This window comes from Canis lupus, chromosome 5 (genome assembly GCF_048164855.1).
Source record: "Canis lupus baileyi chromosome 5, mCanLup2.hap1, whole genome shotgun sequence".
NCBI lineage: Eukaryota > Metazoa > Chordata > Mammalia > Carnivora > Canidae > Canis > Canis lupus.
In genome coordinates this window covers 47,345,062-47,357,376 of record NC_132842.1, presented here as the reverse complement: position 1 = coordinate 47,357,376, position 12,315 = coordinate 47,345,062, and the positions used below count along the sequence as shown (strand labels likewise).

Below are 12,315 nucleotides of genomic sequence, written 5' to 3'. Positions count from 1 at the left end.
CTCTTGGATTGTACCCATAAACCTCCAACATTTATGGTCAATCAGTGGGAAAAATGGATAATTTGTTTGACATATAAGTGTGGAAAACAGATGTCCTCGTTGAATATTTCCAGGTTTTGGTTATTTTAAATATGAGTGCACAACCCTTAGATTAATGAAAAGAATTTTTAAATGGAAGTCTCAATTTTTAAACGTGTAAGATTTTCTTTTAACAAAAAGACAATAGTTACAGATAAAGTATATATTTTCATGAGATCTGAACTCTTAAACTAGTTTTGCAAAAACATATATGAGTTGTGTGGACAAGTCAACTAAGAGAACATAAGTAGTCAACTATATAATGAGGGACGAGGTCTGAATCAGGAGTTATTGATACATTGAAGTGCGCTAAGGAGCTTTAATTTTAGTTGGATTCAGAATCATGTGGCAAATTTGGTACACGTACAAAGCCTCAAGTTCTGTCTGCTGCAAGGATCTTGGGCTTTTGTGTTCTTTTTTTTTTTTTTAAGATTTTATTTATTAATCTTGAGAGACACACAGAGAGAGGCAGACACAGGCAAAGGGAGAAGCAGGCTCGGAGCCCCATGCTGCAATTGATCCCAGAACTCAATCCCAGGACTCCAGGATCATGCCCTGAGCCAAAGGCAGACGCTCAACCACTGAGCCACCCAGGCGTACCAGGCTTTTGTGTTCTTAATTTGTTCTCTAGGTGATTCTGATAACATCATGGTTTGAAATCATTGGTCTAGGGTTTAACATTAGAAGTTTTTAAAGCTCTCCAAAGTGATACTCTTTAGGTACAACCTTGTTTGGAAACCACTGAAAATCAAATTTAGGATTCTTCCAACTCTCGGGAATAATCAAAATTGGTAGCTTTTGTTAAGTGGTTATTGTGTATAAGGCATTGTAGTAAGTATTATCTCATTAAATAATCACAAGACTCTAGGTGAATAATACTACTACTTCTACTACTTTGCATATAAAAGACATGGAGGGTAAGTAATTTAGAGGTAAAGTCACATGAATAGGTCACATGAATAGGAAGTAATAGATTGGAAGCCAAGCTGTCTTACCTCCTCACACAATAAACTATTATTAAGTAATCTTTTGGAATTATAGGAGAGGTTGAAAACTCTCAAATTGGGGGACGTCTGGGTGGCTCAGTTCTCAGAGTTCTAGGATCAAGTCCCATATCATGCTCCCCTTGAGGACCTGCTTCTCCCTCTGCCTGTGTGTCTCATGAATAAATAAATAAAATCATTAAAAAAAAAAAACTCAAATTGGGAATATGTCAGAAGGTACTTACATGATTTTCTTTTGAATTTTTTATTGAAGTATAATTCACATACAATATCCTTTCACTTTCAAGTATACTTCATAGTGATTTGATATTTTTGTATATTATGAAATGATCCCCAGCTTAAGTCTAGATACCAAGTGTCACCATACATAATTACAATATTATTGACTGTATTCTCTATGCTGTAAATAACATCTCCATGATTTATTATTTTTATAACTGGTGGTATGTACTTCTTAATGCCCTCCACCTATTTCACCATTTCACCCATGTCCTCAATCCTTCCTCACTCTTGTAACCAACAGTGAGTGTTTCTGTTTTGTTTTGATTTCACATATAAGAAATCATATGATATTTGTCTTTCTCTGCTTTATTTCACTTAGCATAATGCCCTTGAGGTCCATCCATGTTGTTGCAAATGACAGGATTTCCTTCTTTTTTATGACTAATAGTCCAATGTGTGTATGTGTACCTGTGTACATATACATATATATTGTGTGTAAATACACCTATCAGTAGACAGTTACATTGCTCCCATATCTTGGCTATTGTAGTTAATGTTGTAATAAACATAGGAGTGCATATATTTAATCAAATTAGTGTTTTCATTTTCATTAAAATATTCAGAAATAGAATTTCTGGATCATATGACAGTTCTATTTTTTAATTTTTTTTATTTTTAGTAACCTCTATACTGTTTTCTATGATTGCTGCACCTATTTACATTCTGGTCAACAGTATATGAGGGTTCCTTTTTCTCCAAATCCTCATCAGCACTTGCTATTTCTTGTCTTTTTGATAATAGTCAATTTGACACATGTGAGATGGTAGGTCATTGTGATTTTGTTTTGCATTTTGCTGATGATTAGTGATGTTGAGTACCTTTTCATGTGCCTATTGGCCATCTGTATGTTTTCTTTGGAAAAAAATGTCAATTCAAGTTCTCTGCTCATTTTTAAATTTGGCTGTATGTTATTTTTATATTAAGTTGTGTTAGTTCTTTATATATTTTGGATATTAATACCCTTATCAGATGTATGATTTGTAAATATCTTCTTTCATTCAATAGATTGCCATATCATTTTGTTGATGGTTTCTTTTGTTGTGCAAAAGCTTTTTAGTTTGATAAATGATTTTCTTATCTTTAAAAATATATCTGACTTGTAGTTATATAGTAAAAACACAAGAATCATTTAAGAAATAAATGGGGAATATAGGAAAAAGAAATTGTTCATTAATTAGAAGCAAGAAGAAAACTGGCACTAAGAAGCAGGTTAGGTTTGAATACTTCTATTTATTCTGGGAAGAGGAAGATCACAAATTATTTGTTTGTACTGTTAGTGTTTGAGGAGCGAGAATAAGAGTTTCAGATAGCTGTTCTGCCATAATTCTACCGAGGGGAAAGGCAAGAGTTTCAGAGGAAAGAAGAAATTTGTATACTTCTGTGAAATGGTTCCAAATATTAATAATGCGATGAATTGGGAAAAAATGATTTATACTGCAAACACTTCCTTTTCTCTCCTTTCTATTTTGGAAAGGTACCAGCTCAGTGCCTTCCTAGGCATAGAAAATTCTTTGGCTACTGCCATTAGTGATACTTGTATCTATAAAGAGGAGAGAGAATGCCTTTGTCAAGTATGTTTTCAGTCCTACATAGAGGGAAGTGGTACTTAGGGACCTGCCTTGTTCCTCTCAAGACATAGCCTTCCTCAGGCTTTGTCCCTGGGCCCCATGGGCAAAATGCCAATACTGAAATGTTGGAGGAGACATTTCCTACTATGAAGAAGAAGAAAGAGAAGAAGGAGAAGTAGGAGGAAGGAAGGAGGAGGAAGAAAGATACCCATGTAGAAATGCCAAGCATCATTTTTGCACAGCATTAAATTTAATCACTCCCACTTAGCGAAGGAAACAGTGAGCAAAGTGAGCATTTATTTTCATTGATGGTATTTCATCAATGGCTTGTATACTGAGCATTCACTATATGAAGAACTTTGGATTTCTAGCACTCTGGAGAGTCTGAAAGATGGTTCCTGATTCTGGTACCTTAGTATTTATTATATGGTATGCATAAATATATATATATATTCAAGTGTGTTAAAGTTGACTGTGTACAGTAACTAGAGTAATTACACTACCAACAAGCTATTGTAAGCCTTAAATAAAATTATATTTCAAATAATTGATGGTATAGTGGTAGTTCCTATAAGGTCTAATTATAAAATTAAGTCTAATTTAAAATATAAAAAAGGTACAAGAAAAATACATGTACATTCATTGTTCTGAAACTTTCTTGGCTTCCCAAAAATGGCCAGTGTTTCAGGAAAATACCAAATAAAGGAAGACAAATAGAAATTGAATTTGGATGTTAGTGCCAAATATGACTCTGATTTCTGTGGGATAACAGTGATATGTGTTTTTAAACACTTTTGTAATAGAGCTGTGTTCTTCTGCTGGAAGTGGCAGAAAGACAAAATTGCAGGCAGGCACTGACAATTAGGAACCCCTGAAGATAAAAAGAGGTTTGTAGTGGATAAGATTCCCCCAACCTTAACTGTGGCCAGCTATATCAGATTTGACAACTATTCCCTTTGATTTCCAGCTAGGACCACTCCTGGGGACCTTAATCACAAAAGCAGCAGCAACATGAGGTACTAGCTAGGGGAAGATCTTCAAAGGAACAGTGGGCATTCTCCCTGCTATGGGAAAGATGCACACAGTATTTAACCCTATGTCAAGGATAGAGGCTGAAATAATCTTAATATTGGATCCTCACCCAGATCCAAATCTTCAGCAACCAGAAAAACCATTCTGGGCAACTTTGCCAGGTCACAGCCCTTATCTTTGGAATCCCCAGCATGGGGCTTATTGTCAACAAGCTGTAAGAATCAGACAGGAGCCGTGAAACTCCATTTCTCGAAGAAGACTGAAGCAAGCGGAGGTGCAGAGGAGAGCTCAGGGGCAGTGAGGGGCAGTGGGGGGAGGGAGGCGGGGGCACCGAGAGGGGAAGGATCTGGAGGACAGGTCTGACTTCTGACTGGCTGGGGTGGTTTTGGAGAAAGTCGCAGCTCTGGCTCACCAGTCAGGAGCTGTCCAACTTTTCAGCAGCTCTGGTCTCAGGGTTCAGGCGCTCTGGACGGCGGAGGCTGCTACCACTACTGCTGCTGCTGCTTTTTCTGCGACTCGAGCTGCGAACGATTCCTGCTTTCCCCGCAGGCGCCCAAAGGAAGGAAGGGAAGAAAGGAGGGAGGAGGGACCGGCTGTTGGTGAAGCCGCGCACCGCGCGCCCTAGTCTTGGTGAACTGGGGAGCCCGGGAGTGTGTCTCTGCCACAACCACGGCGGAGGGAGCCCTGTCACGTTCCGTGACCCCTCCCGCTGGCGGAGCCCCCTCTCGGTCGCCCGGAGCCTCCGGTGGCTTCAAGTGGGAAGCTGAACCCAGCCTCTGTTCAGCTTCAGGAGCAGCGGCGGCGGCAGCAGCAGCAGCATCCGGAAGGCGTCCGGGCCAGCGCGGTGAAACCCCCTGGGCAGCGGGGCGCGGAGCTGCGAGCCGGGATGGAGGCAGAGGGCAGCAGCGTGCCGGCCCGGGCGGGCGGCGACGAGGGCAGCGACAGCGCTGGAGGGGCCACACTCAAAGCCCCCAAGCACCTCTGGAGGCAAGAGCAGCACCACCAGTACCCGCTCCGGCAGCCCCAGTTCCGCCTCCTGCATCCCCATCACCACCTGCCCCCGCCGCCGCCGCCCTCGCCCCAGCCCCAACCCCAGTGTCCGCTGCAGCCGCCACCGCCACCCCCCCTCCCACCACCCCCGCCGCCTCCCGGGGCAGCTCGTGGCCGCTACACCTCGAGCGGGGCCACCGGCCGGGTCCGACATCGCGGCTACTCGGACACCGAGCGCTACCTGTACTGCCGCGCCATGGACCGCACCTCCTACGCCGTGGAGACCGGCCACCGGCCCGGCCTGAAGAAATCCAGGATGTCCTGGCCCTCCTCATTCCAGGGACTCAGGCGGTGAGTGGAGAGCGCCCCCTCCCCCATTCAGGCAAGGGGTCACCTCCCTAGTTCTCAGATCCTCCTCATTGGTCTATTTGTCGCTACCGGTCCAAGACCCAGGGCGAAATTCTATTCGGGGAATTGGGGGAGGGAAAACAGGGGCGTGTCTGCCCTTGCTTGAGAGGATTAGGTTTCACGTGTGTGTAAGAGACCCTGAAAGTAAGGTATAAATGTTGTGTGTGTGCGTGTGTGTATGGGCACGTGGGCCCGAGCCCCCGCGCGTCTGTGTGTGTAAGAGAATGAGAGAGAGAGATTTCCAGTTGTCTATACCAACCAGCATCCCCTCCCCACCCACTTCCATCCCACCCTGGCAAAGTGGGACTAAACAGGCAAATTCAGTTTGCTGCCGTGCAGTAGGGAAGAAGAGTAAAAAGAAAGGGGTGGGGTTGTTGAGCCAGGGAGACTCCCAGTAATCAGTCCACTCCCCCCCAAAGTGAGGGGGGTTGGTGGGGCAGATCTGATGGTGACTGGGAATGGGTGACACAGCGTGGTATCAGGATTGCAGCTCAAAGCCTGAGAACAACTCAGTTTCTCTTTGTCAAGTGGGGAAGTAAATTGAGCAGTGAAAGGGGAGAACAAACACGTGGGTGACTTTGAGAGTTTGGAGCAAAATGTTCAGCAATCCTCACTAGAGGGAAGAAGGAAGGGTGGAAGGAGGGAGGGAGGACTCTGTGGGAGTTACACTGTGTCGGTATGTGGTGTGTGCCCACTGTATGTGTATCCATCCAGTTGTCTGCAAAATCCCAGGAAGAAAGTACCTTGTTTTATTTAGCAGCAGGAAAGATGCAGAGATTTGATTACAGTGATTTCCCCTTAATGTAAAGTACTCCGGAAGGCAGGGCAAGGAAGCTGCATGTCACCCAGAGTTTTAATAGAAGCCAACCACTCCTATTCCAAGAAAATGAGTAGTGTAAAGAACCAATTACAGCTGCTATGAGAACTCAGCTCAGATTCTTAACTCAGGCATGGAGGTGGAAGTTGGGCCCTTTCCCTGCAACCCAGAAACAGTGCTTTTCTTCTCTGTCCCAGGCCCACTAAGCCAGGAATCCCCTGCCTCACAAAACATGCACACCAATAAGGTTTCAGGAGATGCTGGCAAAGTAGAGCCATCATCATCTAACCTTAGAGGTGGGCAGGCAGTGATGGACTATAGGTCCAAGCCATATATCTGGATGATGGGTAATTATAAACTGTAAATCAATTGGGTGTGCAGAAACAGGAAAACCTGGGGCTTGGATTGTTTGTCCAACTGTAATTGACAGTGGGTTGGATTTATAAAAAAATATTAATAGTGTTCAAATGTATGTCTTTCGCCTCACCCCCCCTTCCTTCCTTTTTCCCTTGCTCTCTCTCTCTCCCTCCCTCTTTTACACTCCCTCCCCACTCCTCTGTCTTATCGCTTTCTTTTTTATGAGCATGTCTCTCTGTGTGTTGTGTACACTGTGGTCAAAGGAAATGGAGCCGAATAGAATGTCCCAACCTTGATATGCCCACATGTTCCTCCCATCCTTTGCTTTCCTCACACCCTTAGGTACTGGACATTTTTCATGGTGATGTCCTTATACTTGTTAGAAAGAATGAAAATTGTGGTTAATAATCATTCAGATCAGTTGAAATTTTGAAGATTGGCATGATTTGCAAATATTCATAAATTAATATGCAAGTTTCATTTTTTATATCTCAGACTGCTAAAACCCACATGCTGTGATACTCTTTGTTTGAAGAGGTGAATGTCCTCCACTTGGGTAGAACACTATGGATGTGGATTCCCAGTGGTGGAATAAAGGCAAGCATGGCACTTTGTATATTTAAGCTATTAAAACTTGTGAGACTGAGGTTTTAACAAATATTAAATAAGAACAAGAGTTCTAGATTAATCTGTGGGTTGCTTCACTTTGTAGAATCTCTTAATTAAATTCATTTTTTAATAAAATAGAACATGACTGAGAGGGTGGAGAGGGAAAATAAGCTAATTGGAGTAGAGGTATTGCATCATTGATTTGAATTTCTTTTTTGCTGTGCTCTCTACACTGATTAATTGTTCTATTTGAAATTTATTAACTGAATGGTTCACAGAAATCTAAAGATATATGTTATTTATACATAGCTTCCACTGTAGCTCATCTAATAAATCATTGTTATTCTGTTTGAGAATTATTGGTCTCAAAATTCTTTACATCACTTATGTGTTTCCCTAAACACTCATGCATTGCATGTCAAGCTTTTCCTTAATAGAATTGCTTTTGTAAATAAATGTGTTTTTCAAGAAGAGCATGGATATTACTTTCATTCTTTAAGGAGAATGATAGGAATGCTTTAAAATTATCAAAAAATCACATTTATTAACTTATTTGAACTCATTAATAATACTGAAATGATATTATCTCCATTTTATAGATAAGAACATTGAGCTCTAGAGGATATGAGTAACATGTTCAGTAATACATTGTCTGTGAGCACCAGAGCTAAGACTGAAACCCAGGTCTCCTGCCTCAGCAAAGACAGTGGGTGCTCCAAAAATAAAAGTGCGCAGAACCTGGTCATATTGACAGCATCAAGAAATATATAAAATCAAACATGAAGTTTTTATCGATTGATACCACAAGACATAAAGTCCAACTAAACAAAAAACGAGATATGGTTTAAATCCTTTAAAGAAAAAAAAACCATAGGCTCTGGAAGCAGTGAGAAATTTTAACTCTTATTTGTAACTTTTGAAATTCTGGCTGTTACACTGGTGTTATCATAATAGAGGTAAATCAATGTATTTGTTGACTTTGTACACTGCATACAATACAATAATAAATATGAAAAAATGTTCAGAGAAATACAGCTAATCAGAGAACTTCATATTGTTTTTGGTGGGGTTCTAAAAGGGAAGAGAAATGTGAGACGTGCAGAGTATGTGTGTGTTCATGTACATGTGCCGTCATTCAAATGGAGGGCTTTGGTTGTTTGTCAAGTTAATATCTCTAAAAAAGACTTATTGATGGATGGATGAATGATTCCCTATGGACTACTGAAAATCATATGTCCTTTAAAAGGCTATTTTTAGCAGATATACTAGTATTTCCAGATGTTATTGTCTTGACTGAAATTTTGAAAACTATAGTATGTGAAGCAATGGGAAAGAGGTGTACTTGGGTTAATGAGGAAATTTGTAAAATTGGAAAGAGGCAATCCTCACACATTTTGTGGTTAGTTCTTTTGATTCCATGGAAACCATAGATAGGTTAAATAAATTTTGTGTTAAGTTATATCTAAGAAGGTAGATTCAATTTTTGATCTTAACTTAAACATAGCTTGAAATAATGAGATTATGAGGAATGGGTCTCTACGTTACCAAGAAAACCAAATAGGATATTTAAAAACCCTTATGTAAAAATATAAATCAAATTAATCACTTTAACGATTGATAGATAAATGCATAAGAAATCGTGATGTATATAAATATAATGGAGTGTTATTCAGCCATAAAAAAGAACGAAATCTTGCTATTTGTGACATGTATAGACCTCGAGGGCATTATAAGTGAAATAAGTCAGAGAAAGACAAATACCATGTTATCTCTCTTATATTTGGAATCTAAAACAAAACAAACAACAAAACAAAAACTAAAACTAAGATCACAGATGCAAAAAACAGGTGGTGGTTGTCAGAGGTGATGTTAGGATGAGAGAAATCGGTGAGCTGTTGTTTTGTTTTTGGTTTAAATAAATTGAAAAAACAAAGTTGGAAATTCAAATAATATAGATGATTCCTTGGCTATTATGAAAACATTCTACATGATATAGATATAAATATGAAAAAGGTGACATTTGATTTAATTATTTTAGAAGAAAAATAAACATCATAATTGTATTCAATATAAATCCATGCATAATATATTTACTTGACAGTGGCCTTTAAAATGCATTAACATATATTAAATAAAAGGAAATATTAATAATTATAATTATATTGCAGTATTGAAATATTAAAAAATCAGATTTTTGCTTCTGTATTCTGAATTATGAAACATATTTTTCCATTGTTTCTATTAATTTTGTTAACGTTTTTTAGCGTATTTTTTCTTCATTAAAAAATGAAGTTCATCATGCACAATTTTAGTTTCATATCACCAAAATAACTGACTGAAAACTTGGTTTTTAAACTGACTACATCAGTGAATCGAAGACTTTGGATTTTAGGAAACAGTAATTTTTTAAACATCAAATGACCAACATAAAGTTGCCATCTTTAAATTTTAATAAGTGAACACATTAAGTTTATTTAATCAACAAAAATGTATGGTAAAATTCCTATCTTTCTCATTTCCTAATATTACCAAAACAGTGTTAGATTTAAAAATTGACAGGAAAGACCAATGCAGAAAAGAAACTTTTTTCACTTTCTAAATTGGATATATTCACACACACACACACACACACACACACACACATAATGAATTGGTCACTAATTTCTATTTGCAAACTTTAATGTGAGTTTGGAAGAATATCTTGGAGAAGGTTCTTAAACATCACATAGAATAATAATCTAAAAAGACTAAACCCTGTTGGCAAGTTTGGGTAGTTATTCAAAGCCCTCAAGTCTAAACATGAGTAAAATTTTGTCCCTCTCACAGCTTATTATCCAATCTACATGTTTAAAAATATACAATATGTGAGTCTGTAACTTCAATGCTGCTAGTCCTGGCTCATAGCAGGAATGTTGCTAAGGGATTATACCAAATAGCACTGTATTATATTTCAAAAGATGTTGTGGTTATTTTTACCCTGAGGAACATTTTTCTACATTTAAAAATGGGAAATCTAATTTTTTCCCAAAGAAGAGGGCATTTCACATTATTTTTTAAAATTCATCAGCTAAATTGACTCCTATATACACTCATACCACCAACACTATGATCTTTATCATGACACCATCTTGGAGATTAGATGAAAAATAAGGTATGCTTTGTCTTCTGGATAAGCATTATAGTTTGACTCTTCAGAATACTAGCCTAGTTTATCTTCCTCACAGAAAGTCTTCCAATTCATCCTCTTCTGTGAACCCCATGAAATCACCACACTCAGCTTCTTGACATGTGCTGAACTCTCTGTGTCTTTTAGCACATCTTTCTTTTTGAACCTGTTTTCTCTTTCTAGACTGCCTTCCCTCCCTTCCTTATCTATTTGGAAAACGCATACATATCTTTTCAAACTTCTCTCATATGTTACTACTTGTGTATATGGTCTTACAAGCAGAGGAATATTTTTCTCTTCAGAGCTTTCACATTGCATTTTATTTATGTCTCTAGCAGTTACCAATTGTGATTTTATATCTGTCTCCCCCATTAAATACATTAGGATCTTGTACAGTGTGTGGTTTACATAAGTCCTCAATAAATGATGAACCTTTAAATGTGGAAATAATAATAATAATAATGAAACCTTGCATCTTCCGTTAGTGCTTACTCAGACAAGATGTATCTGGTTTCCTTAATAATCTGTGTGAAATAAACAGAGCTAGTGATATTTTGCTCTTTTTATAGGTAATCAAAGGGAACTCTCAGAGAAATAGACACATATACCCATTTAAAGAAAAGCTTAGACTTGAACCTTAAAACTGCTAGAATGGTCATCTTTTCATCACATTATTAGATAAATATGGGATGGTATTTGATGAGAGGAGGCCCATCATTTGACTAAAACTATGAAGACAGAAATTGTAATGATTATGAGGAGAGATAGTAGTCATTACAATCCAGATTGTAAGAAAACATCAGAATGAAAATTTGATGAAATAAGGTCTCCTTTTTTATTTATAGAGAGTCTTATACAGAATTAATTCTTAACTGTGGGTTAAGAGGAGCCATTAGGTTTGGGATAGGTGCACATTTTGGGAAGAACATTCATCAGATTCTCAACAAGTCCTTGATCTGCAAAATTTAAGACACTGTGTTCTAAAGTGAACTAAGTTATTGACTGATTCACTAAGGGAACAACTATGAGAACATTGTATACCAGTCAAGTGATATTCTCATTGGACTGACTGAAAGTAAGTAATTTGAAATGAGATCTTAGAAAAATGCAACACTCTAGGCAGAAAAGGTCACAGGCTTATGTAAAAATAACGTCCTCAATGAAGTTTTGAGGAATTAGTTGACTTAAAAATTTACTTAAAAATACGTATCAGAATAGTAAAGAACATTTAGAAAAAAAGAAAATGAAAAAAGATGTTTTTGTCTATAAGATAGCAGAACTGGGGCTTCTGGGTGGCTCAATCAGTTAAGCATCCAATTCTTGATTTCAGCTCAGATCATGATCTCTGGGTTGGGAAAACAAGTCCCACGTTGGGCTCCATACTCAGTATGGAGCCTACTTCAGATTCTCTCTTTCCCTTCGCCCCTCCCCCTGTTTTTGTGATAAATAAATAAGTTAATTCTTTTCAAAAGTCAGAATATATATAGTCTTTTAATTCAAACAGTGTGATATTAATTTAGGAACAAACCAATTGTTCTGTGAAACTGAATAAAAGGTCAGAATTTGAGACCCACGTATACATGGAAATTCAAGATGTACAAAGGACAGCATTCCAATTCAATGAATCTAGGATAAATTATTTAAATTTGGTGTTATTATTTTATTGAAATAAAAAGGATCCTTACTTCACACCATAATAAAAAGCACTTAAAGTCAATACTAAAAATATTTTTTTCTTTCTTTTTTTTTTTAATACTAAAAATATTAAAAACTTAAAAGTGGGCAAAAGACAGAGGAAGTTCAAAAAGGAAAAAAGATTAATAACAATAAACATTTGAAAAGATTCTCTATTTTGCAAACAGACAAAAATAAAGTGTTATTTAATTTTTCATCTATTATTTTAGAAAAGGTAAAAAAAATAATTCAAAAGAATTAGAGAAGGTGTGGTGAAGTAGGCAGTTTCTTCTACACATTTTTTTGTGATAGAGTAAATTAGGAAAATCT

At 37.9% G+C, this 12,315-nt stretch overlaps 1 protein-coding gene across 31 annotated transcripts in view; it reads left to right on the top strand.

Annotated features, from left to right (window-relative positions):
• Positions 1 to 12,315, top strand: part of PDE4D (phosphodiesterase 4D) — a 1,448,272-nt gene that overhangs the window by 600,598 nt on the left and 835,359 nt on the right. The window contains exon 2 of one of the 31 annotated variants that reach the window (XM_072826522.1): positions 4,749 to 5,305. The exons of the other annotated variants lie outside the window; for them this stretch is intronic. Coding sequence (XP_072682623.1) covers positions 4,851 to 5,305 — 455 coding nt within the window. The 5' untranslated portion in view covers positions 4,749 to 4,850. The remainder of the gene's footprint in view (positions 1 to 4,748; positions 5,306 to 12,315) is intronic. 31 annotated transcript variants of the gene reach the window in all.